The sequence below is a fragment of the Mustela putorius genome, unplaced genomic scaffold, assembly GCF_011764305.1.
Source record: "Mustela putorius furo isolate JIRA1106 unplaced genomic scaffold, ASM1176430v1.1 tig00003869_pilon_pilon_pilon, whole genome shotgun sequence".
Taxonomy (NCBI): Eukaryota; Metazoa; Chordata; class Mammalia; order Carnivora; family Mustelidae; genus Mustela; species Mustela putorius.
The window spans coordinates 10,833,209-10,860,924 of record NW_025422021.1 but is presented as its reverse complement, the minus strand read 5'-3'; the positions used below and the strand labels follow the sequence as shown (position 1 = coordinate 10,860,924).

The window sequence follows — 27,716 nt, the reverse complement described above, 5'->3', positions numbered from 1 at the left end:
GGAACCCCGGCAGTGAGGGAAGGTAGTGGTGAGTTCAGTGACCACAGAACAACCTTGGGCAGTGCCCGGGGATGGAGGGTCCTACCTAGGCAAGAGCTCATCATCATTTTTTGTTGAAAACATACATTTAAAAATACAACCACATGAGGCTGTGTCAAGTTCTGTATAAAGAGTTTTCATTCTTTGGATTTATTCACAATCTGAAAAGAGCAGAATGACCTGCCCCCTATTTCTTTTCTCTTCTCTGTTTCATGCCCATTTCATTCTGATAAATCCTACACTTGCCTGTCCCTAACACTGGGGAGGATTGGGCCCAGTGCCTTCCCTTTCTATGTTAGTTTTTTAGGGCTGCTGCCACAAATGACCACACACTAGGGGACTCAAAACAACAGAAATGTATTCTCTCACGGTTCTGGAGGCTGGAATTTTGAAATTTAGGTGCGCCAGGCCATACTGTCTCTGAATACTCTTGGGGAAGGTCTGTCCTTGCCTGTCCCTGTGTCTGGTGGTTGAGGTCATTCCTTGGCTTGCACATGCATCACTCTAATCCCTACCTTCATCTTCCCTTGGTGTCCTGTGATTGTATCCAAAGTGTTCTCTTCCCATGAGTACACCAATCTTTGGATTAGGCCTGCTGCATTCAGTTATGGCCTCACCCTAACTTGATGACATCTGCAAAAGCCCTCTTTCCAAATAAGGTCACACTCACAGGAATCAGGGGTTAGGACTTGAACATATCTTTCTGAGGGACACAGTGCAACCCACAGTGCCTTCTGCTGGCTAGGCAAAAGTATCACATACACATACACCATTTGCATCTTACTCCAGTTTCTGGAGTTCAGACTCTCCAAGTCATATCTTTAACAGGGGGCCCTTGAGGAAGCCCTCTTGCCTCCTTTTCATGTTATAGGAACTCTCTCTTATCAGTGGTCCTGACCAAAGTGCTTACTTCCCAGGTGCCTCAGGTGAAGTGGCTCAAGTTCAAGGACTTTCTGGATCCCTATCCGGCTATTTCTAAGCCTAGGAGGGAAACAATGCTTTCTTCTCACTGCTGTCTTTCCCCAGAAGCAGCCTGGTTTCCCTGAGCCCTTGGGCACACAGTGCTGCAGGAACTGGCAGGGCCTGGCCAAGTTGCCCCCACAGGGGAGCCCCTGGTAGCCCCTCATTCTTTTTTCTTCTCTCTCTCTCACTCTCCTCTGTGATCCCTTTCACGTGAAGACAGATTTAAGGCCAAGACTAGGGAGCTTGGTGGTGACAGAGCTGGGTAAGACTCTCGGGTGTCAAATACAGAGTGTTGTAATGAAATAATGAGGTCACTCAAAGAGGCATTTTTAAATAAGGAATCCCAGACTGCTTATGAGGTCTGCCAAGGCCACGGAAATAAGTGTAGCTTCCTCGATTAACTGCAGAATGGACAAGGCTTAATTATGTTATAAGGTCTGTGTTTGATTTTTAAAGAAAAGCACGCGCATCAATTTAGTTACGGCTCACCTTGGCCTGATGGCTAACCTATTCCTGATGGAGATCGAGTAGTATTACACAGCTAGATCAAAGAAGGATCCCGATTCTCCCTGGATGTCTTAGCTGGGCTTGCTTTAGCCCAGTGGCTTTTGTTTTGTTTTGTTTTGTTTTGTCAGGCCTCTCTGTGCGCACTTTCTCAGAGAGATGAGACCATGTACTTGGATCATTAAAGCGAAAAACATGGGGGTTTGTCATAACTAGTAGCTCCTATTGCCTACAAAACAGAAGCATCACATGGCCATAGGAGCATGGGCCCTGTGGGTCCCACGTGGGACTTCACTTAGTTAGCCTGCAGCCGATCATCCCTGCCCTTCAGCATGGCTGGGAGCAGGTACTTCCATTCAGAGTTCATGACCTCCCAGGCCCTGTGAAACCTTCTGCTGCATCTCAGGGCGTTGACCCCGGGAAGGCAGACTCTTGCCGCCACAGGAGAACACACCTCCTGCTTGCAGAGACAGAATTTAGATGTAGATCATGGCAATCAGGTAAACCCCGCAGAGAGTTACACAAAGTGGAAGGTAGGTTGTTTTGTTTTGTTTCTTAAAGGATATTACTACTCAGCCAAAATAATAAATTGGGCTTTAATAGTGAAAACATACTGAGCAGGGCACAGTTTGTGAAGAGAGGATGATGGTATTTGGAAATTTCTTTACAAATGAATAAAGTATTTCCAAACAAAGGAACCAGAATTGTATAGATTCTTCATGACCTGACACAGACACTGGTCAGCCCTCCATCACAGTAGCTGTACAAACTTCCTTAGTTTTTCTTCTTTTTCACCTTTTTTTAATAGAAAAATTTAAACTTGTAGAGAAGTAGAATAGTATAATGAACCCTTCTGGAACCAACACTCAGCTTCGACTCTTACCAGCTCCCGACAAATTTGTTTCACTTCGACCCCTCCCCCTCCCTCTCTTCTCTATTATGTGGAAGCAAATCTCAGATATACTATTTCATCCATAAATCCATAAATATTCTTCATTCTCAAAAACTCTTTTCTTTTAGAGGGGGCCAGGGGCAGAGGCAGAGGGAGAGAGAGAATCTCAAGCAGACTCCCCACTGAGTGTGGAGCTTGCCTCAGGCTCGATCTCATGACTCTGAGATCATGATCTGAGCTGAAATCAGGAGTTGATCCACCCAGATGCCTCCTCAAGAACTCTCTCTCTCTCAAGTAAAAAAATATATCTTTAAAAATAAATAAATAACCACAATATCATTGTTTGATTTAAAAAAATCCAAAATTTACTGTTCCTTAATATCAAATATCCAGTCGGTGCTCAAATTCCCAGTGGTCTCATGAATGTTACAATTCGTCTGAGTCAGGATCCAAGCAAGTTCTCTTCATTGTAATTGCTTAGTATCTCTTCACAGATTCCCCCTCCATTTTTTTCCTTGTACCCCTGGGGATAAAAATATATGTTTATAAAAAATAAAAAATTAAAAAAAAAAATAAAATAAAAGAAACATAACCTTTTAAGAAAAAAAAAAGATCCTTTGGAGAGACTGCCATAATTAAAATTTATTATAAAAAAAAAGTTTATTTGTTGAAAAAGTTAACTTTGAACAGTAACTCTTTCTCTCCCTACCTGACTTACTAGCACATCTATCATCTGTTATTCCATCAAATATAGCAAATTGAAATTTAAATTTAAAAGAGGTTATTTTGTTACTTGATAGAAATTCTGGTATAAGGTTTTGGGGGCATAATGCTGTAGTCGTAAGATAAAAGCAAGGTTTTAGACAACTTCATTTCCTTTATGTATTCAATGGACAAAGAGATACTGTTTCATATTTATTTGAGGGCATTTTTGTCAGTCTGTCTGTCTGTCTTTGTCCATCATTTGTCTCTGCCATATTGAGTGGCTTTGATACATTGTCAAATAGTGTGATTCCTTTTATTTATGATAAATATATACATATATATTTGGTCTTGTCTAGAGATGTTTATTGTTAAGGGGTGCCTGGGTGGCTCAGTCAGTTGAACATCTGCCTTTAGCTCAGGTCATGATCCCAGGGTCCTGGGATTGAGTCCCACATTGGGCTCTTGCTCACCAGGGAGCCTGCTTCTCCCTCTCTTCTCTCTCCCTCCCCAACAACTTGTGCTCTCTTTACCAACAACTTGTGCTCTCTTCGGCTCTCTCTGTCTTTATCTCTGTCTATCTCAAATAAATAAATAAAATATTCTAAAAATATATTTATTGTTAAAATTTTTCAAAAGGATATTGTGTATTTTTTAACAGACAGCAACAAAATTTGTCATGGTGCAGGATATCTCATAGATTCTGTTGGCACTGAGCAAAATAGAATAAAGGGAATTAGTCTAAGCTATTGAGAGTAATCTACACGAATGTCTGGAATCTGGGCCCATAATTACACTAATCTTACTGTTTATGTTTCTTTCACTTTTTTCCCTGAAGATCAGTATTGTGTTTTGAGTACTCTTGAGATATGGTGATTAGTATATTCTGATATAAGAAGTCATAGTCTGGATGCTCTAAATGAGTCTCCATTATGTATGAGGAAAAGCAGACATTTTCAGAAAGCAGGCTCAGACCAGGACCAGTCAAAGAGTAGCTCTCGGACAGTCATTTCAGAGGCAAAAGCAATTTCTACTGGAAACAGAGCAGTCAGCATATCTCTCTAACACCAGTTCTCTGTCACACACCCCTAGATAATCTATTGCATTGACACCTTCATGACAGCCTAGCCAAGCCTGCTGATGTGGGATCGAGTTTTCCTGTGAACGCCAAGTTGGCCAAAACTTGGCAATAATCCTGAATTTGCTGAGAACAAAGCCCATTAAAGCATACTCTGTGTTGCACAGGTTTTTAGAGTTATAAAGTAGTAACAATTATTGTACCAACAACTTGATGTGTAAAGGAGACTATATTTGCCTCTGTTTCACAGAGGAAGTGCCGGGTCATCTCAGCAATAAATTTAGTTTAATGGTCACCTGACTGTAGGGGCAAAAGATGCCAATGCCTGACATCATATTTGAGTGACATGGAGATCCAGAGACGGCATGCCCCCAGAATCAGCAATAGTCTGGCACTTTCCGCAGGCTTGGTTTGTTCCACAGAGCCACAGGCCCTCTCTGAGGCCTGCAGGCTCTCCTCCATCAGTTATTGTTGACCCACTTGATCTTGAATCCTTGAAATGTTAAATTACAAGTTGAAATATTTATAGATAAAAGTAGGAACACCACATCCTGATTTGTAATTTCAAAAATTATTATGACAGAGAAGTTCATCTGAAAATCAACAAATTAGATACCGGAAAGATTATTAGTGTCATGACATAGGATTTTTTTTTTTAACTTAAAAAACATTCTGCTTCAGAAGCATAAGTTGGGGACCCTCAGTAATGCTAAAGGTTAGTATAGCTTGGGTCAACCTGCCCTTCCTTCCATTAGACTCCTGGGATGGAGGCACGATCTATATGGCCAGACTTTTGCTTTGGAGACAGCTTGAAAAATTTGGGTTTGCCTTGATGCTTACCTCTTATTCATCTCCCCAGGTCATCCTCGATTTTTCAACCAGCTCTCCACTGGATTGGATATAATTGGTTTAGCTGGCGAATGGCTGACATCAACTGCTAATACCAATATGTAAGTTCCACATATTATCTTCATATAAGCACCCATGATATGTGATTATGGCTTGTTGCTTTAAAAGTCCACTTCCAATGGTTCTATGATAATTTTATTACAATTGTCTTAGTCCTCTTTTCTCTTACAGTCTTTCGGTTTATCACAGTTCTGATTTAATAGTAAACACTCAATAAGCTATTTTTAATGAATAATAGAGCACAGTTGTAAGAAAGAATAATCCTAGCTTTCAGAATTTAGTGTGAAATTTCATGTTAAAAGATACCATGTATCTTAATGATGGATCTTAAAGAGGTCACGTTTTGGAATATGATCTTTTTCCTTCTAAGCACATTTGTCTTCATCATTTAGAGCATATTTCCTTCACAGTGAAAGCTGCCAGAGAGCCACAAACTAATTTGATCAACCTATTGCCTACTTAAAAATTCTAAAACAAAATTCAGCTGGTAGTGATACATATTCCTTTCAAGGGAACTCACTGTTTTTCTGAATTTAAAATTTTTTCCATACTTGTTTGAGTCAGCAAAGCCTTCATTTGTTTCCAATTTCTTATAAATTTATATGAAAGTGACTCTAAGGCCCTGGGGTACAAGTACTTCTTGGGTAGTCTTGTGATAGCCCCACAGTTTCCTCTACACACACATGCCCTATTTGGAGACAAGGACAGGTTACAAGTTGATGGAGGGTTGTTATAGCCTACTGAGTACTGTCTTTTCTCTCAACACTGCGATGTTTTAGCACTACCTACACACCCAGCTCATGGAACCACATTCTACTCAAGTATCCAGGGGAAAATAATTGAACAAGTTTCTAACAATAATTTTTTAAATAGCTACATAAGAATTATATGGGTTGTAGTTACTGTGGAAATACTTGGAAAATAATCATCCACTTTTTAAGTTCATGATAAAGTAGATTTGAAAAATGAATTTAGGTGAAAGGGGGTATTGCTGAAAATGAGAAATTCCATTTGACACCAAGATTGAATGTAAGTTATTAAAGTTCCAGGTATTCTATGTTTCTTAAACAAACTGCTACCAGCCACAAAACCTGAAAAGTCACTTTAATGTTATATATTGGGTTGCCTGGGTCGCACATTTGAGGAAGCATCCAACTCTTGGTGTCGACTCAGGTTGTGATCTCAGGGTCGTGAGATCAAGCCCCAAGACTCTCTCTCCCTCTCTCTCTACCCTCTACCTCCCCCTCCTGTGCTCTCCTTCCCTCTCTCAAATAAATAAATACATCTTTTTTAAAAATTATACATTGATACGTGTGTGTACCAAAGCTATTTAATGCTGTGACTCAAAATACCTAACTCCACTCAGAAAAGTTTCTATTGGAGCATCTGGTGGCTCAGTTGGTTAAGCATCTGCCTTTGGCTGAGGTCCTGATCCGAGGGTCCTGGGACTGAGCCCTGCCTCCTGGAATTGAGCTGGTGTCCAGCTCCCTGCTCAGTGAGGTGCCTCCCTCTCCCTCTCCCTTTGTGCCCCCGGCTTGTGCTCCCACTTTCTCTCACTCTCTCTCTCTCTCTACCTGAAATAAATACATAAAATCTTAGAAAGAAAGATAGGTAGGCTGGTTTCTAGTAACTAAGGATTCCTGCTTTGTTTGCTAATTTAAAACAACAGTGACAAATTTTTAAAAAGCAAATGTGACAAGTGAAGCCTTTAGTGCTAAAAGACATGAAAGATTAAATTGATGGAAAACAAAAATGATTTTCATGCTCCCTGTTTGCTAGTCATGGTTAACTTCACAGAGTGTCTGTGTTGGAGCACTGAGGTTATGAAGAGCCAAGAGGAATTGGGGTCAAAGAAGCAGTTGCTTATATGGCCTCCTCTAACAAAAACAAACAAACAAACAAAAAAAAACCTTGCCTTTACAAACTTCACTCTGGCATGATTTGTGAGATAAAAATATATCAGCAAGCCCAGACTCATAATGTACTAATTATAACTTGAAAAAAGACATTAATGCTTAATTGGAACATCTCACACTAAGGAACAATTTTAAATTGGGAAGTACAACTTTTGAAAAACTTAACTGTTTGGAAAGTAAATGAGAAAAATAGAGTGAAAGGTATATATCCATTAAAGCCCAAGTACTCCTATTAACATAGGCTCTGAATTCACCCCGCGTCTGTAAGTGTGTTTTCTGTGGGATTTTCAGCTGTAATTCCCTAGTACATGTAGCCCAATCTCAAGGTAAATAAAAGGAACCCACTCTTTCGAACCGTTCCTGACCAGATATTCTCCTAAAAGATTTTTCTTCAATCAGAGAGATCTCACAAATTCTCCTTTGTGTGTATGTTCATAAAATCAAGTCCCTTACTCTCTCCTTACCTCAGCTCAGCCATGAAACACTAAAATATGTCCCAGCCATCTGAGGTCAAGGCCAGTCCAACTAAATGGCACATAGTAATTGCAGCTGTACTGAACACAGTGGATATTTATAAAATATGACCCGATTCCCGCAGATCGATAGAGAAGGTTATTTAAAACAGTGAAATAGTTTCTGTCGGTTCTAGAGACAAGGCATTGTCTGAAGAAGTAATAACTATTATCTAGAAATTGTTCTAAGTCTGTTCTCCTGGAACATCATGAAATGTGGCGGCACCGTCAGAAGCTGATGCAGAAATTTGCTCCCCTGGGAAAGTTCCCTCTCCCACTGGGTTGGTGTTAAAAATAAACCTGGGAAAGAATGACAAAAGGAGAAGGAGTTAATTAGTAATATACTCCTGTTGATGACTTGTACTGTTGTTGCATTTCGGTGCACTGGTAATAGTAAGAACTATAGTCCTCAGTATAGTCTTTCAAGAAAGAATGACCCAGTCTCCCAATTCAAGTGGCAAAGTTATAAGGGATGGGACTGCTAACAGAAAATAGAAAGACCAGTGGTGTTCATGCTTTCATACCTGCCTGTGCATATAGCTTTGAGGTCTGTTCTTCTGGGCAAGGACCCAGTGAAGAGACCCAAAGAAGACCTCAAAGATCTGTAGCTTCCTGCGGCATGCCCAGCTCTTCTCTTCCAAAACTTGGCTCCTGAGCACAACCGTGCAGGCTGAACAGCACCCAAGTGCAAACAACAGCCTTCCCTCCAGCACCTGATGACAATACATAATCATAATGGCAAGATCTAGCCACAGCCCTTTGTTATGAGGTTACGGTTTCAAGTATCCCGTGCTTTATTTTTATAGAAATTACACAGGAGAAATTTTCTGTGGGAGTCATCAGTCACTTTGTACTGGTAGGCAGGTTGTTAGAGAGGAATCTGGAGCAAGCCGGTCTCGTTTGTCACAGAGAAGCAGCTGGGAGGTAAAAAGGCTTGGAATTCTGACTCTGAAACATACTGAGATCTTAAAGCTGATTGCTGGATTCCTTTGAGCCTCAGTTCCTTCTTCAGAAAGTGGGAGATAATAATATCCATCCTACAGAGTGGCTCTGGAGGAAGTGCCACTTCTGGAAGAAGACTGGAGGAGGTGCCAGTCTTAAGTGCCCAGTGTCTGCAAGGAGCAGCAAACACACCTAAGAGCGGCAGCCACTGCATAGGTCACTGTCACTGTTTGAGATGGCTCCCAGCTCTTTTGTTTCTGTCTCTCATCATCTCTGGACACCAGAGGGGCTCACTAAGTTTCCCCTTAGAAATGTTATCTTTTAAGGTGAAGATGGGCCATCTGCCACATCTGTAAGGAGAAATCTAGGAGGAGTGTGAAGTTAGAGAGTCCACATAGAAAATCGTTTATTTCTCTCATTAAAGAAGCTCCCAGTTTGACAGTCACCAGCGACCCAGGTTCCTTGTGACTTTCTAATCCATACTGTAGCACATGGCTCTCTCATATTCAGAATCACCTCATGGCGCAGACTGGCTGCTAGAGCTCTAGCCATTACTTATGTGTTCCCGAATTAGGATTGAGAGAGAGAGGAAGGGAGAGAGCGAGGGAGGGGAGAGAGGGAGATGGAGGAAAGAAAGAGGAGGAGGGAGGGCAAGCAGTCAAAAGGGGAACACACTCTTGCCTTCTAAGAAACCTTTTCAGAAGGTTTCATATAACATTTCCCATAACATTTCTCTGGCCAGAACTTAGTCCCATGGCCATACCTAGGGAGGCTAGAAAATGTAGTCTTTGAGCTAGGTGAATTGCAACCCTGAATGAAATTGAATGAAGTAAGGGAACATTGATACTGGTTAGCAACAAGCAGACTCTGCCACAAGAGAAATAGAGCTTCTCAACAGTTTGCTTCAGTTTGAAGTGAATCCCACTAAGAAGTGGAATTGAACCACTACAAAGGGGCAAACTCAGTACCCTACTCAGAATAGAGAAAGTCTCGGAACTCTCCTTTAGTGTCCCTCATGATCTTCACCATCCTGTTTTGAATGCTTACTTCCAATCCCATGTTCTTAATTTCACCCCACAGCCTTTTGCAGTTTTAGCTTCTTGTTCTCTGATTCTGAAATGTCATCTTGTACTCTGACTTTAGCATCTAACCCGCTTCTTTTGAATCCATATTTGACCTTTGATCTCTTGGCTTTATTTGCTTTTATCTGTCATTTAGGGAAGGGGTACCTAACTTGGAGTCCATGCTGCAAGGGGAGAATCTCCTATAATACAAAAATGATATATTATCCTCATTTTCTTCCTGGAGAGAGGGGCAGTAGCTTTCCTAGGATTTCTAGAGGCCTCCAAGACCCCAGTTAAGAACCACTGCTCTAGGGTAAACTTCACACATTGGGTATAGGCAGAATCCCTGTTGTCAAACATAGCCCAGGATGGTAAGGCACGATCAGAGAAGTGTCAGGAACAGGGAACACTATGTTAGTTCATTTGTCAGGCTTGGCTGAGGATCAGCAGACTTAGACCATTCTATCAGCTTCAGGAAGAGGATGTTAGGACTAGAGTCGTGAATCAGGATAAGCTTGGTGTTAGCTGTGGGATAACTGGTCCTTCACATCCCGGGAAGGACTGTCAAAAAAAAAGGATGCAGCAAGGCCAAGAAACAGGTGCTGGATTCATCCTAGTAAGCTTCCTCCTCTAGGTTGTGAATGATGTCTTATAACATCTTTGTCTCCTCAGTGTGTAAGATGCTACCCAGCAGAGAATAACTACTCAATATGTATTTATTGAATAAAACTGAAAGACAAGTTTAGGAACTGGGTACCTGGCACAGAAAAGGAAACTGGAACAGATGAGATCAAATGGTCTCATGATCAAACTCTCTGGACTCTTCCTTCTAATCCTGAGAGTAATGGCCATGTTCTCGGTCCTTAGGTAGAATCACTAATTCATATAAACGTGGGACCCAAATTAATTTAAATCACGAAGTGGACCAACCCCTGGCCTTCAGTGCCATCATTTCTCCTTTCTCCATGTGGTTCCTGCCTGGCCATCTAACACTGATTTGACTCCAGCTCAGTTTTCATCTAATCCTGGATAAGGTTCTGATGTTATGGTGTGTGATTCCATTTGTTCCTTGACTTTTGCCAGAAAGCCTTCTCACTTGGTGTCATGAAATTCCAGCACACATACTGCTGCCAGTACCTCTCCACCATGCAAACATTTTTGCCATTCCAACATTTCCAAAAACCAGTGGCACTATTGATACCACATTTGTTCAAGAATGGTTGGAAGCACATCATGAGTTTTCCTCTTGGGTACACTCAACAGCACAGGCTAAACCAGGAATCCTTCTCTTCTTCTTCCTTTATCAGGCCATCAGACATGAGGGAGTGTTGGTTGCTACGGTGATGGGGCTCAGAGCAGAACCAAAGCATGATTGTGACCTCCAGAGGTGATGGTAACTGAACACATGATTTCCAAGGGTCTTCCTCCTAAATTTCAAGGGTCCTCCCAAGGAAAATGGACATATTCTTTTTGGAAACAAAATTCTTCTACCGACAGATATATCCTGAGGGTCCTCCAGGATCTCTTTGTCCTCTTTTACTACCAAGTGATTAATTTGTTGCTTCCCCCCCCCATGATTAAAACTTAGTAGCTTCACCTGTGTCTTATTGTACAATTGTTATCTCATCCTTGCAAATAGCTTTTCTAAATCATTAAACGAGCAAGAATTCCCATTAGTCCTCAGGATTGGCATTCTGCCCAAACCCCCTAATCAATGATAAAGTCTCCACATATCACTTGGCTGAGCCAATCTAGGAGTCTCTCTTCAGCAAGCATGGTCTGAGCTGAGCCCACAGGCTCTAATGCTTAAGGAGACCAAGCAAAAAGCAGAAAGACAAAGAGCCTCAGGTTCAGTAAAAATCTTTTTGTTTTCTGACTTAATTTTCTATGGATGGACCGTCTCTGATTTCTCTTAATCCCTATCCTCGGTACCACAATCTTGTTTCAGTGACTACTTGTTTCAGTCTACTTGACTGTGCTTCCATTCTTAATTGCATTGAGAAGAGTATGGCTTGCTACTTCCAAATCAGTTTGTTAGAAGACAGAGAAAGCTAGCCTACCAGGATATCTGAGAGCCTACAGTTAGCTGTGGATGCCAGTTGACTATCTTCTTATTATTTATAATTGGTAATTAGAAAATCATCACTTATAATTATTCTTGACGGATATTGACTTCAGAGAAATATAGAAACATAGCTGTCCTTGGGGATTATCAGTAGAAAAACCATGTAGATAATTATATTGAGATCTTTAAAACCTGGGTCAATATTTCCAATTAGATTCACAGTTAGATGTCCGATGTTTACATTGTTTTTAAAAGATAGATTTTGGCTCTGAGTTTTATAGATTCTACAAGTATGAAACTGACCATCAGTTTCGGTCAGTGGCAAACCAATTTTAAGTAGAACTTAGAATACATTTTTTTCAATTAGTATTTGCATCTTCTTAGATCTTAGGCGTGAAGGAGACCCAGGAAAGTCATTTTCTTTCCTTCTATTTCTCTGGGTGGACCACATCTAAGACATTCCATTCAGATAAAAATCTATTTTGTTGATAAGAAAGCACAGAGCAGGAACTTCCACCACCTCTCTAGGTAATCCAGGCTGGTTTCTGATATTTTATGATTGGTGCCTTACTGAATTTCCAGGAAATAAATGTTTGAGAGGTTTTGAATACACCTTTTTTTAGAACCCAAGTACAAATACTAAACCAATCGTCTGTGTTCTCCAAACAAGTGGTTTGACTTCTGTATGTTCATTTTTTTCCCACCACCTATCCAGGTTTACATATGAAATTGCACCAGTATTTGTCCTGATGGAGCAAATAACACTTAAGAAGATGAGAGAGATAATTGGGTGGTCAAGTAAAGACGGTGATGGGATATTTTCTCCTGGTATGTTTCTCTTCTCCTTCCCTAACTCTCCTCAAGATTTGTAGTATAGACCCTTGGGATCCTCGAGAACACTAAACGTAAAGTGAGTTCGTGGAAGACCAATGACCTTAAAAAATATTTTTTTTCAATTCTCCTGCCTTCTCTTTGTCAGGGTGAAGTCTAGCAAGAATGCTGCATTCTATGTATGTTACCTAACATAGCCTGTGCCTCACCTATAAAAACTGACAGAGGATGTGTTCAAATCATGCTAAACGACGCTCGTCTGTCAACAGCAATTTGCTTATTCTGGGGAATCAGTGAATCACCATTATCAGTTGACTAATTGATTTCAGCCAAAACAGTATATCTACTTTGAGTTTTTAGTTTAATGTAGATACAGTAAGAATCTTTAAAACAAGGACAAATATTCTTGGAGGTTAAGCAGCACTGTGGGATGGTGTCAGGGACAGCATGATTATATACAAGGGGAAGAGAAGAATAAGAATGACAATTGTCCGGGCAATTCAAGTTGGCCATAAATTTGCGTGTTTAACTGTCAAGGAATTGATACAAAAGTGATTAGTTTGTATTGGCCAGACATACCTAGAGAGTTACCTCCATTCTCCTTGTTTAAGTAACCTTTGTGTCTAAGTAATCTCCTTGTTTAAATAATCTTTATTTAAGTAAACACAAGTTTGGTTTTATTTTAATAAACTTAGAGCTCTCCCAAATGACTCAATAACTCAGTTGAGCTATTCTTTGAGGAGAGTATCCAGGCAATGTCACTGTTTCCTTCTGTAGGCCCCATTACTCTTGCTTTTTCTGTCTTTCTAATTCAGAGAATAGATTCATCTTTGTTCAGGAAATAGATGGAGCAGAAAGTGAAAGCAGATAAGTTGTAACTCACCTGTCTCTTTGCAGCCACTGCCGTTGCCACCTCTTATATTTCTGTCTAGGCTTCAGGTGGAATGGGCATTGGAGTACATGAATCACCTCCAGCCAAATTGCCTAGATGGCTCTGGTAATGAGAGTGACTACTCGTATTCCCAAGGCAAAGGGACCAAAGGGAAGTCCTGGCAATAGGGAAGCCAGGAAAACCTAACAGGATATTGTCCCTCCCCTTTCTGCCTCTGTTGCCTCTTAAGATACTAGCTCAGTCTTTATTATTAGAAACAATAATAATGGAGCTTCATACCTCCCAATGTATCTGCTTGCTTCTAGGGGGCGCTATCTCCAACATGTACAGCATCATGGCTGCTCGCTACAAGTTCTTCCCGGAAGTTAAGACAAAGGGCATGGCAGCCGTTCCCAGACTGGTCCTCTTCACCTCAGAACATGTGAGTTGGATGATCTTGATTGTGGCTTATGGTGTTTTACAAGGGACTGTCTCATCTCTAACCCCAGCCCTCTGTTTGTTGCAGAGTCACTATTCCATCAAGAAGGCTGGAGCTGCACTTGGCTTTGGAACTGACAACGTGATTTTGATAAAATGCAATGAAAGGTAGGGAGGAGAGAGTAAGCATTAGGTTCTTGACGTATTGAATGTGTTCATCTGTTAAATCTGTTTTATTGTGCTTAAGCACTGACTCAGTACAGTATGCCAAGCTGCTAATGGTCTGTTGAAAATATCCGATTAAATTACTTTTTGCTGCTGCTAAAGTTTTTTTCATGTGCAATCTCATTGATTCTTCATTTTAATTTCTCTTCCCTTTTAATAATTACAGGGGGAAGATAATTCCAGCTGATCTAGAGGCAAAAATTCTTGATGCCAAGCAAAAGGTATGTACTCTGTGGTGCATCTAAACTCTGGTGGATACAAATTTTTAAAAACATCTTTCTGTCCTAGATAATAAAAGTCTCTGATAATATGAGAGGGAATTTTAATTGTGTTTCTTAAAATTATAATCTCAGTTATTTGCTTATTTCCAATTTGAAATGATTTCACTTTAAAGCTGTGTCTATACATTGTCATTTTTTTAAAAAATGAGGAATTCAGTCTTAATTAAGCCACTTGTCCTGTCTTTACTTTGCCAAGTGATTAGTTTGATGTACTTCAATAAATCCACTACCCAAGCATCAAGAAAATGCAGCCTAATTGAGCTTTTTATTTGCTGCTTGTTAGGTATAATCTCATTTTAACAAATACCATTTTAGCTTGGGCTTCTATTTAGCAGAGTGCTTCTATGCCTTGGCAGATGGCCCATGGTACTCGGTGAATCCAGCCTCAATAAATTCTATTAAACAAAACAAAAAAACCTCACAGATGAGATGTATCCACGAGGCAGTCCCAGGTAGCTATCCGGCATTTACCAACTCGTTGTTTTGGTTACATCCTCAAACCTCATTCTCTAGCTTAACTGTTTGCTGGTCAATAGAGGAGATGGATGGAAATGTCACTAGGACCGACAAGGGGCTTGGGAGGAAATGAGCTTGAAAAAAAACCTAGGACTCCTAGATTCCCCCAAGCCTGTCTTCGCCCTATTACTCTACTTCCTCATGTGTTTCTTCTTCACATGAACATTTTACTGTGTTCACTATTCGTGAACGTTCCAGCTTCCATTGTGTTTTAAATAAGCAAACGATGCTTCAGGATCATTGTTACATCTATACACTTAGAGTAACACAGCTTCTAAAATGTATCATACCCGGACAATGTTCAGAGCTCCCTGCCCATCACTCCACACACTTAGGATTCCTCTTTCCTGCTTGCTATAGAACTTACCGCCGTAGAACATACTGTGTATTTTGCTTCTCGAATTTTGTTTGTTGTCTGTCACTCCCCACTAGGATGTTAACTCCATGAGAACAGAAGTCTCCATCTGTTGCTCTCACTGCTGTATTCCTCCACAGCTCTGAAATAGGGCCTGGCACGTAAATGTCACTCAAAAACTTATTTGTTGAATGAATGAGCCGATGGACCAACAAAGAATTCTCCCAGATATCATACCTGACAGCACAGCCACCTTGCTGATCTCTGGTACAGAGGAAGACTCCTGCAGTTCTACTGCATGTGGACGGGGGAGGATGGAAAGTCTCATCTCCCCGTCTCTCTTCCCTTGTAGGGGTTTATTCCTCTTTATGTCAACGCAACTGCCGGCACGACAGTGTACGGTGCTTTTGACCCCATACAGGAGATTGCGGATATATGTGAGAAATACAACCTGTGGCTCCATGTCGACGTAAGTGCTGTAACTCACAGAGCGGCCAGTGTGTTGGGGGGTGGAAACACTCTGCTTTACCATTTGCTGCCAGCTCCTCCCCACGCCCCAGCTGGCCCTTTGCCCCCATCCCGGTCAGCTCGCCCTCCTGTGGCCTCCAGCCCACCATTCATGACGGCACACACTACAGGCCTGGACATCTTCTAGGACTCATCCCTTGCCTGCCACTGTCTTCTGTGGTCCTCGTGAGATTTCAGTCCCCCTCACCCTTCCAGAAAGCTTTTGTCTAGACAAATGTTTACAGAAGGGAGTATAGCTGGTTTCAGAGGGGAAAATGTATATGCTCCAATGTGTGGAGAGTAGACATGAATCTAGACACTCAGCTACCTGCTTTCCGTCCAGCCATCTATGACAATTTTCAAAAAACCTGTGCATCTGGTACATGTAGGAAAAATAGACCCTATAAAGAAGGGGTTATCAACGGAGAGATTTAGTCCCCAAATTTCCCAGGAACATAAATGGTACATGTTCCACATGGGAGATTGGGTGTATTTTCTCCTTTTTCTCTCTCCATTCTCTTATGGATATAAGTTCTCACAACCGGACAGGTGGGTAATGTGCCTGACTGTTGAGCCCATGACCAACAAAAGCTGTTGTGTCATGTGGTGTCCCAAGCTGTTCTGTAAACAGGCATCAAGGTACCCACCAAAATGTCTCGCTGTTGGGGGACCTCCAAACCTGACAGAGCTGTTGTTTTCCAAGTTTTTTCCAGGAGCCCTTAGAACTCTATCCCAGGGAGAATCAGATGGTAGGCTCCAGAGCCATGGTGGCTCCCTTAACACAGGACTCTGGCCTTTGGGTCTCAGCACCAGAGGCTCAGACCCAATTTACCTAAATCATTCACACAGCCCCTGTGAGGTTAACCTGGAAGGAGTTTTGAAGAAGAGACAAATGATAATTACAATGGCCACTGGCTGTACAATCAATGTAGGTTCCTTTTGTCAAACAAACTCATGCTTGTCACCATTTACGTTCTCTCTCATAGTTGCTTAGCCGTGTGGAGTGATTGGTTTGCGATTCTTCAGTGTCACTGTCCCCCTCCCCCTCCTGTCTCTGTCCTCACAGGCTGCCTGGGGCGGCGGGCTGCTCATGTCCAGGAAGCACCGCCACAAACTCAGCGGCATAGAAAGGTAAGGGCCCGAGCTCAGGGCTGCCCTCCGTCCAGGCCTTTCATCCGCGGCCACCCAGGCTGTGCCACCCCATCCGCGGATGGTCCCTCCCTGAGTCCCAGGGTCTTACATCCACTGGACTACATCCACCTGTTCAGTAGGCAGTTACTGAGGAATTATCGAATGCTAGGCCCTGGGAAATCAAAAATGATTCCCAGTCAGATGAGTCCTCAGTGAGTTCACCATTGAGAAAGAGAGAAAGACAAGTGAACAGTGACAACACAACGTGGTGAACACAATGGCAGACGTGACTGCTGCGTGGTCGGCTGGTCAAGAAGAGAATGTAAGCTGTGCAGAGATCTCAAGGTTAAAGGAGGGTACTTTATTCCCTTAACTTACTCATTCCATAACTGGAGGGTATTTGCCAAGAGCACAGAAAGGGGCTTGGATTCAGCACGCTCTTCTCTGTCATTAAATTGACTGCTGAGAATGGAGTAGTTCTAATTTCGTTGATCTAACTCAGTTGATTGGTTGACCTAACTAACTTATTTTCTGGCTCACCGTTGAAGTTCAGCGGCGGGGGAAAGGGGTCCTACTTTTTATTTTTTCTTCCCCAGGAACTGAGCCATTTCTGCACAGGCTCCCAAACTGACCCCCTGCCCCTACCACCTTGTTCCCTGTTCTTCTCAGTCACTGAGTTTACTTGGTGGGTGGTCAAAGCCTTTGGCATGTTTGGATCTTGCACCCATTGCAGATGGCGGTCCCTTCTCCTGTCACCTACAGTGGCTGAAGAGGCAAAGATGATTACCCAGAGGAGCACTGAGGCATCAAAGCTCATCTGGCCTTTTCCCAATTCACTCATTGTTGCCAGGACATCCCCCCTCGGCCTAGGAGAACCAGGCCCCTTACCCTGCCAGCTAGAATTAGAACCATTTCTTGTGTTCACTTGCTAACCTGGCACGTTTTGTGTCAGGAACAGAAGCTTCTAATCTGAGACAGTGTAGTCATGAGCAAAACATGATCTTAACCTGACTCCAACAATTTGATCCAAACTCACCTCAATTTATGTATTCATTCAGCAAATATTTACTGAGCACCTGTCATGAACCAGGCAGGCATGATGTGAATACTCAGTCACCCACCTTCAGTCCAGTCATCTGTGGCACTTTTCTTTAAAAATGGGTATCTGGTACACATAGGAAAAATAAGTCTGGATCTAGAAGGCATTACCAACTGGGGGGTTTACCTTCCTGAAGCTTATTGTCCAGTGAGCTAGATGTTCACAAATAAGGAGATATTTAGTCTGCCTCGTAGAAAAGAAAAATGAAGCAGGGTTGGGTAACTGTGAAGACAAAGGCATGCCATTGGAGATGGGGTAGTCAGAGGCCTTTTTTTTTCCCCTTAAGATTCTATATATTTATTTGAGAGAGACAGAGAGAGAGAGAGCATGACACAGGGATGGTCAGAGGGAGAAACAGTCTCCCCGTTGAGCAGGGAGCCCCTGCGTGGGACTCGATCCTGGGACTCCAGGATCACCACCTGAGCCGAATGCAGTTGCTCACCAGATGGAGCCACACAGATGCCCAGTCAGAGGCCTTCCTGAGAATGTGACATTTCAATGGATATAGGGATAAAGGGAGAGAGGAAGCGAGGATACTTAAAAGAGTATTCCAGATAGTGGAAGGGTAAGTACGAAGGCCCTGGGGTAGGTCTGTTCTTGGCTTCCATCCAAGAAGCCAGTGTGGTTGGAGCAAAGTAGAAAGAGGTGAGAGCACACTGAGGCGGAGAGGTGAATGGGGAGAGGGGAAGACCACACAGCAGCTTCTCTCACAATGAAGACTCTGGCATGAGTTTCAGCTATCTCTACTGGGCCTCTTCCCTTCTGGTTCAGTTCTGAAGGCCAGTGTCAAGGTGAATGGGACTGACTTGAGTGGGACTGACTCTTGGAAGCATAATTACATGACCCTATGACTTAGAGAATAATATGCTAAATGTAGATGAACCAATCCAACTGTACTTTAGATTTATCAGGCAATTTCCATCTTCTGCCTTTGAATCCAGGAAAACCTGAAACATTTTGCACAGATTTTTCTAACATTTTAAAGCACATATGTCTTCTAAAAGAAACTGAATCCATATCATGTCTTGTTACTTTACCTTTGGAACAGCAAAGAACCCTTGACTTCAGCCCTCTAAGGCATTCAAAAAACCATTTAAGACATTTTATGAGATCTAAATAAAGTTTCTTAATGACTCAGTGAATGATAGCTATGAGAAAATGGATTAAATCCACTACCTTTTAAAGATGGCCTGACACTGATGACCAAACATTTAGTCACCTTTTTAAAGAGTTCCTCACGAGTCTCTTTCACAAAGGTTATTGTACTATGTCCAAAGGGGAAAAGTACTTCAGGACTTACTTCTCCTTGAAACACAGTACTCACCCTATCACCACCTAGACACTAAATTATTCTCTATCTAATAGACCTCAGCAAAATGAAGAGGTTCAACATTCACAGCAAGGATTTAGCTCTAGGGAGAACAGAGGCAGTATAATTCAGAGCCAGTTGCTGGGTCTGGGGAAAGCCTCCTTCTCGGGTATGAAAGTGCAGAGCCCAGTGCTGGGCCAGGCTGTTGGGAAGGGGTCTGTAAACCACTGAAGATTACCCCATTTCAGTCCTCGGGCACTCGACTCAGTGGTCTCTGTGATGGCTCAGCCAGTGTGCTGCTTAACCCGTCATTGTGTCTGAACGACTGATATGGTTGCTAGGAAACCATGCTTGTTCAGCCATCATGGCAGCCTACACTGGCAACATTGTGTTCATTTGGCTCATAAATAATGTTGCTAAGGAGTAAAAATCTAGAGTTATCCAAATGAGCCCTGCTTTTAGGGGTCCCTCTTCACACTACCTCATAAGCAGGTAGGTCAGCATCGCCAGTCCATTTTATTAATAAGAACAGGAAGGCAGAGGGAGGCCAGGGTCTGTTGCCTAGAGGGAGGCAGGCTGGCGGAAGGGTTATGAGCACCGGCTCTGTAGTCTGGCTCCTGGACTTGACTCCACCGGACTTGACTCTCCTCTTGGCTCAGGCACTCAGGCCAGCTGTTTGACTTTGGGTGACGCATTTAACCCTTTCATGCCTCAGTTTCTCCATGTTAAAGAGAGGGAGTGAGAGTCCCTACATCAGAGCATTGTTGTGAGAATTAGATATTCCAGGAATACCTGTGAGCCTTTCGTATGTATCTACTCATTTGCCCTTTGTTAACCTCTGGGAAGTAGACACTATTGTCCCATTTCACCGATGGGAACACTGAGGCGCAGGGGAGTTAGGTTCCTTGCCCAAACTGGCAAATGTCAGAGCCAGGATTCAGTAAAGCTCTTGGAATAGTAGGACATACAATAAACACTCTTCATAAATGAGAGCTGTTCTTAACAGCAATTATTTAGAAGAGCCAGTCAGCAACATAAGGCCCTGAGACTGCCCACAAAATATTAGTTTGCTATTTGGTTAGCCTACCCGGGGTAGGAGGGTGGGGAGGCCGCGGCAGCACATACCACTGCAGTTGCAATGGGTGGCGTTTTCCTCAAGAGGACGGGTGCCTCCTGCTGACTCCTGCACCTTCTCCTCCGAGTGTATCATGTGCTTCTTTCAGGGCCAACTCAGTCACCTGGAACCCTCACAAGATGATGGGCGTGCTCTTGCAGTGCTCTGCCATTCTTGTCAAGGAAAAGGTCTGTACCGCCTCCAAAGAGGAGCTGGCAGCCTCGGTGTCCTTTACGAGGTGCAAGAAGAGAAAAGTGTGGTTTTGTTCGGTTTGGGTTTTGTTTTGTTGTTTTGTTTTTTAACTGTACTTGACAAACACACAAGATTGCCAGCCCTGTTGAAACGACAGGGCCGTTCTTCCCTGCCCTGTGCCTCCGTGAGAGCCAGCGCGTGCCTCCTCCTGGCTTTGCCCTCTATTGCCCTTCCTACTGCTCAGCGCTCAGGGCCCTGTCAACGGTGGAAACTATAAGGGCATCATTTCATTGCCCATTTCCTCCATGTTTTTACGAGCAAACGTGAGAGCCATCAGGTGGGCGAACCCCTCTCACCCTAGTGAATAGAAGTGCTCCCTGGAACATACCACAAGTTCTTTGCGTGAATCTGAGGTCCCAAGAGCTGAAGTAAATTAGGCAGAACAGCATCTGCAAATGTCAACTTAGGACAACAAGGAATGTTGACTAAAAAGCGTCTGGAAATAAGTTAGTTCTTGAAGTGTCTAATAATAGGACCCTGCTTTCAAAAGCATTGTTGCACCAGTAAAATGTGGGTACACTGAGGCATTCCAAAAGTTGATCTCCAGCTTGTAGGAACCAGAACCTGCCCAGGCTCTTTACTACGTTCCTAGTAACGTCTGTTAACATTGCAGGAGATCCTGGAAAAGACTAGACTTTGGGGAGGGGGTCACTTGGGGGAGGAAAATTCTTCACAACATGAGACCGTTCCACCCACTGCAGGGAATTCATATCCCCAACCCTTGTCCACCGAACACCACAGTACGTCCCAGTCTTGGAAACAAGCCGAAACACCCCACACATTTCTAAGTGTCCCCTAGAGGAGACGGTGGGTTCCTTCTTGTAAGCATCAGAGACTAAAAAAATCATTTTCTAATCAGAGGGACAGAGAGAAGGGGGAAAAGTTTTTCCAAGGGTGGTTTTCGAGAAAGATACCAGAACAAACGCAAGGCCTTATAAAGACATTAGAAGAAAGGTTGCATGGGATCCCAAGTCCCTCCTTCCCTACCAGCCCCGTTTCAAAGCCATTCCCATCTCTGACCTACGAATACAGATGCAAGCTTCTCTTGATTTTCATGATAGGGTATACTCCAAGGATGCAACCAGATGTGTGCCGGCTACCTTTTCCAGCCAGACAAGCAGTATGATGTCTCCTATGATACCGGGGACAAGGCAATCCAGTGTGGCCGCCACGTGGACATTTTTAAGTTCTGGCTGATGTGGAAAGCAAAGGTACGAAGGAGAGAATTCAGACATAGGACAGAAATGCAGTGTGCACAGGCTGGCTGGCAGAAGGGAGACAAAGATATATCACAGATAATTTAATATGTGTGTAATCAATATCTAGGTAATTGAGTTAACTGTATGTTCTTTGTTTGCAAACGAGATCACTTTATCCCTTATGTCAAAATCTCCCTTCTTTTCATTCAGTCTTCTCAGTTGGAATTAACATGAAGTTTCCTTGTAACTTTCTCTTACAACAACTAAAAATTTTGCCAAGATGAGGCCTTTCTCCGTCGTCCTTAGGGATGCTGAAACTATTTAGTGCAGATGTGAAGAAATTGCTGCATTATTCTATGCAGAACCCTGAAGTTCTTTATGAGGCCTCGAATCATGGGCTCTATTGGACAATTTTTAGTTCTTTTTAAATAATGGCTTTCCCATCATTTGTATTTTATATGCTATTCTGGAAAACTGCATACTTTATTCTGAGAAATCATACTGTTAGACTAAATCATGCTGCTGTGCATTCATCAACCTTTTGGGTTGCATTTCTGTGTTTAGGAAAAAAACAACAACTAGTAGAATCTCCCCCTAAATATGGGTGAGGGAAAGGATTGCCTTTTCAATTATTTGTTTCAAAAGTATGTAATCAACTAAGGCAATTTGATTTCATAGCTTTATAGTGCAACCATTGTTTTTATTTACTGACTATAAATTAATTTTAATAATTTCCACACTTAAGATTGTATCTACTAATACCAAAATGACAAAGTTTTCCAGCAAGACATCTAGTCAAGTGTTTTTCTGTAGGATGGATTTGATAGATTATTAGTTTTTTCCTTCATTAAGTCATTTTTGTCTTAATATAGAAATAGTCTGATTTCTACCACAAAGTAATCATAGGTATTTTAAGCATATAAGTAGTCATGAATTGTAACAAGAGAAAGAGCCCTATCTTTTAGAAATATAATGCCCACATGGCCTACGTCAGTAATTTACGTCTTCATTTTGCCCAACAATAAACTCTTGAACCATCTGCCAGGAGTTTGGCTCATAGTGAATTAGTGCTGAGGTGGGATCCCAGGGCAGGCTTCTTTCTCAAGTGGAAAGTAGACTGACCAAGGGATGCCTGGGTGGCTCAGTCGGTTGAGCATCTGCCTTCTGCTCAAGTCATGATCCCAGGGTCCTGAGATCCAGCCCCTTGCTCAGCAAGGGGTCTGCTTCTCCTTCTCCCCTTCCCCGCTGCTCCCCCTACTTGTGCACATGCACACTCCTCTCTCTCTTTCTTTTTCTCTCTCTCTCTGTCTGACAAATAAATAAAATCTTTAAAAATAAGAATAATAGAAAGTGGACTGGCGAAGGTATCACACTCAGCAGTGACTACTTGGGGAGGCTCATGCTTTGCCTGTGCTGGGCCCTGCCCAGGCCTACTGACGATCCACAGGCCAGCCTTGCACATCTGTTCGCCTTGTTGACACCAACCCACTCGACAGCCCCCATGCTGCTGTTATTAATCAGCCTTGCTGGCTTTTAAAACTCGTGCTCAACCAGTTTGCCAAGAGCTAGAGCTATTGCACTCTCAGGGCATGTACTGAGACCGGTGGCTTCCCCACCTGCCTGCCTCGCTGGCCCCAGAAAGCAATGATACTGTGTTCTGAGGAAGGTAGCTTGCCAGGGAGTAGAGACATGCTTAGCCAGGAGTTAGGGCCAGGGAAGGTGGGTTCTAAAGTAGTATTTCACCAGCTCCGCCGTGAAGAACCAGTTGTTATTGTTTTTTAACCTACCATGGACCAATACAATAAATTATGAATTGGTAGAAAAAATGAAGTAAAAAACTGTGTAAAGCTTAGACATCAATTTTTCAAATTAGAGTCAGTAGACATAAAATTACTGTCAAAATGCTGTTAGAATTTCTTACTGCTGAATCTCAATTTCTGTTCTCGTATTTGTATGCACCAGTTACAGCTTGTGGACAGCTAGCTACACTTTTGAGTACCGCTATCCTAAGGCAAATGAACAACAGGCTTCAGGTCCAGGCTGTGAGTAACTGGAAGGGAGCTAAGAGCCCTAGAGAGACCAAGTGCCCAGAGACTAGAGTGTCTTCAAAAGAGAGTAGACATGCTTCCTTTTATTGTTTGTGACGCCGTGAAGAAACTGTACTCATTTAATTAGGTTGTTCTTCCTAACCCTCTCCAAGAATACTCTTATGAGGATTTCCAAAAGACAAGGTCAGCACAGCTTCCTCAAATGCTCATCCCAGGAGCAGTCAACCCATTGCTAACCAACATGACTTTTCTTTTTCTAAACCAGGGCACAGTGGGATTTGAAAATCAGATCAACAAATGCTTAGAACTGGCTGAATACCTCTATGCCAAGATTAAAAACAGAGAAGAATTTGAGATGGTTTTTGATGGCGAGGTAAGTTGTCATCATGGACTTGATGCATAGCATTTCCAGAAAACCTACTGAGGGATGTTCCTGATACCATATTTTCCCACATTGCCAGAAGGTGCTTCTGAATTTTTATTTTTATGTACTCTTCATTTAATTCCCTCTGTATCTAGGAACTTCTCTTTCGATAGCACTGGGAAGACTTCTGCCCTTTTCCTTTTCTAAAATGGTACAACTCTTGACCAGCCCTTTGTAGATAAGAGGATTTTACTTGGCACGCTCCTGAGTTGGTTAAGCATCCTATTCTTGATTTCCGTTCAGGTCATGACCTCAGGATTGTGAGTTTGAGCCCTGCTTTGGGCTCATGCACTGGGCATGGAGCCTGCTTAACATTCTCTCTCTCCCTCTCCCGTTCCCCTCCCCCACTCTTAAAAAAAGATTTTTTGTTTGTTTGTTTCTGCCCTGAGTTCGTATGTACATTGCGCACAAGAAGGTACTTGTCATACTAGTATTGACTGAATGCTTGCTGTGGGTACATCCCATGTCATGAACTGAGTTGTATAGTAGTGACCAAAAGAATAGGAGCCCGTGTTCGGTAAAATAAAGTCCACTCATAAACCGTGTAACACCACCTACATCATCTAGAAAATTGGTTAGAAGAAGCAATTCTCTGGCCAGATATGACTGGATAAACTAGGCATTGCTCCCCCTGGTATAGAAGTAACATGGTCTTCAAGATGGACTTGGAGCCCCCCCCCATTTTTAAATGATTTTATTCATTTATTTGACAGAGAGAGGAAGAGAGCACAAGCAGGGGGGAGGAGCAACAGAGGGAAAGGGAGATCCCAGGACTCTGGGGTCATGACCTAAGCAGACACTTAACTGACTGAGTCAATTAGGTGCCTCTTGAAGCCCTTTTTAGAAAAAAAAAAAAAAATTTCTTCGGTCTGGGAGCCTTCTGCCAATGTACATAGAGCTTTGGGAACAACTTTCTTTCAAGTACTCATAATTTTCTGGTTTGTTTGTTTGTGAAAATTTCTGCAGCCTGAGCATACAAACGTCTGTTTCTGGTATATTCCACAAAGCCTCAGGGGCATTCCGGATAGCCCTGAACGACGGGAAAAACTACACAGGGTACGGAATCTCTCCTTGTCTCATCTAACTCTATGCAATTTCTCTAACTGGTCAGAACATCCACACTTTAATGTGTCTTTCTAATGGGGAAGAAATAAAAAATAAAGACTTGGGGTGCTAGGAAGCCATCTTGCTACATTCTTTTTGTATCTGGATTGTCCCTTTGTAAGGGGTGGGGGGGGCAGGATGCAGCCCTGTCGTAGGTTGCTGTATGCAGGGCAGTTGAATGATATACATATTTCTAGGAACTTCCATATTAAACTGTGTCTATTAAAATGTCTTTTACAAAGTTCAAGTCCACTCTAATGCTGATTCATTCTAGTTGTTGATTTCTGCATCCATTATAGTATTTGTAATTGTTGGTATTTGTATTGAATTTTTATAATATTTCATTCATCTAACAAATACTTATTGACCATAGTCTATGTGCCAGGTGGATCCTGGGCTCTGGATTGTTCAGGAGCCTTAATTTGTGTTGCAGTGTATAAGAGTTTTTTGGTTTTTTTTTTTATTTTATCATTGTTCCAGGACTGACTTTCAAAAGTCAGCCACACAGTAGTTTCTGAGGGAATTTATGATCGGGTGGCCTCAGTCATTGGAGAGTAACCACTGAAGAGACTCAGATACAAAGTGTTTGCCTTTATGCCAGTAAAGAAGCAGATAGGGAAAAGCAAATGGCTCTATTTTTTCAACTAAGAAGTGGGTCGCATTGTTTAAAAGAGAGCGGTGTTAATACTGGTCTTGAGTTTTGTTTTGTGTTTTCCATCACAAGGTTGCTCCCAAAATCAAAGCACTGATGATGGAGTCTGGCACGACCATGGTTGGCTATCAGCCTCAGGGGGACAAGGCCAACTTTTTCCGGATGGTCATCTCGAACCCAGCTGCAACGCAGTCTGATATTGACTTCCTCATTGAGGAGATAGAAAGACTGGGCCAGGATCTGTAACTGCCTTTCACGAACACGAGTTTATGGGCATTCCCTTTCCTTCTGGCTCTCTAGAACCACCTTTGTAAATGGCTAAACCACATAGGATATTTCACTGAAGGAAAAACATAATATCTCGAAAAATATTGTTTAAAACTTACTTAAGCTTGTTAGAGTTCATAGGAAATACTGTTCTTTTTAAAAAGTTGCCCACTAGGAACACAGTATATATGTACAGTTATATATACCTCTCTCTATATATGTATATGTATGTGTCGTGAGTGTGGCTTGTGACAGATCACAGCATGTCTCCCACTCCCAGAGAATTAACTTTCCCTTCAGCAGTTACCGATGGGCCAAACATGCTGCAAACCAGCTTGCCCAAGAATCCCAGGAAAGATGTTTTTCAAGATGTTGTGTCATAGGAACCAAGGGACATACTGTTGGTGAGAGTTGACCCCGTTATCAGTGTTTCTCCTACCTGAGGTGATGATGAATGAGACAAGGTACCAGTAGATGACAAGAATCACACCCTCTCCATTAGTATCCTGGTTGGGGAAAATCATAGCCGAGTCATTGTTACAGGTGTGCTGTTGTTGTATTTTTAAGGACTAATTTGTGTAGATTGTGTATATTTCTGTTGTCTGACCTTTGGGGGGTAGGGGAAGAACACATGTAATGATTTCAATGAAGTGTTTAAATTGTAGTAAATGAGATAATTGCTTATTTATATTCAGAGATTTACCATGCTAAAGAGACGTCTTGTATTTTCTTCCCATTTGTAATGTATCTTATTTATATATCAATGCAGGAAACTGTTTATGGTATTTTCGTGTATTTGTGAGCCAAAGAAAAAAGATTAAAATTAGTGAGACTTGTATTTATATTAGAGTGCTCTTCAAATAATGATCGAAGCATAAGTTTGCTGCCTGTAAGAGAATTCTGATACTGTACATAGAATCATCTATATGGAAATTCCATGACTTCAATAACATCTGCTCTTCTATTATGCTCTCTGTCTGGCTATATGTCTGGTGTTCTCAATGCTTTTCTAGTAACTGTTGGATAGTAACTAGATCTCCTATAATTTTGTAGTAGTTCATGACCAATCTCTGTGACTCGCTTAGCTTAAACCTAAGGCAACGTTTCCGAAGACCTTCTTAAGAGCTCCAATGAACTGACCAGGCTCACAACTGTTTCTGAAGAAAGAAAAATTCACACTGTGCGTTTTAGAGTATGCAAGAAGAATATAAATAAATAAAAATATTCTCCATGGAGAATTTGAGCAAAATATTCTTTTAGATTCTGTATCATACACAGAGCTTTCCAGCGACCATTACATATCACCACCCAGCCAATCCCCTTTCCATTAGCTGCCTTTAGGTGATGGTCACTACCATTCTGAAGCTGGGACTCAATGCACTATCATAGGTGCCCAAACCCCTGATCTGTAAAATCATTCTGACTGCAGTTAAATAAAATTTGCAACTCAAGCCCAGAGAAAGAGAAGCCATCCCTGTTTTTCATTTTCCTATTTGCATCTTGGCGT

At 42.2% G+C, this 27,716-nt stretch overlaps 1 protein-coding gene across 1 annotated transcript in view; it reads left to right on the top strand.

The window, feature by feature from the left end:
* The window catches only part of GAD1 (glutamate decarboxylase 1), a 40,159-nt gene extending 12,712 nt beyond the window's left edge, over nucleotides 1–27,447 (top strand). Inside the window, exons 6-17 of the mRNA XM_004744054.3 lie at nucleotides 5,038–5,128; nucleotides 12,302–12,414; nucleotides 13,615–13,730; nucleotides 13,815–13,894; nucleotides 14,118–14,172; nucleotides 15,456–15,572; nucleotides 16,677–16,741; nucleotides 20,373–20,451; nucleotides 21,577–21,726; nucleotides 24,028–24,135; nucleotides 25,153–25,242; nucleotides 26,015–27,447. Coding sequence (XP_004744111.1) covers nucleotides 5,038–5,128; nucleotides 12,302–12,414; nucleotides 13,615–13,730; nucleotides 13,815–13,894; nucleotides 14,118–14,172; nucleotides 15,456–15,572; nucleotides 16,677–16,741; nucleotides 20,373–20,451; nucleotides 21,577–21,726; nucleotides 24,028–24,135; nucleotides 25,153–25,242; nucleotides 26,015–26,188 — 1,238 coding nt within the window. The 3' untranslated portion in view covers nucleotides 26,189–27,447. The remainder of the gene's footprint in view (nucleotides 1–5,037; nucleotides 5,129–12,301; nucleotides 12,415–13,614; nucleotides 13,731–13,814; nucleotides 13,895–14,117; nucleotides 14,173–15,455; nucleotides 15,573–16,676; nucleotides 16,742–20,372; nucleotides 20,452–21,576; nucleotides 21,727–24,027; nucleotides 24,136–25,152; nucleotides 25,243–26,014) is intronic.
* The last annotated feature ends 269 nt before the right edge of the window (nucleotides 27,448–27,716 follow it).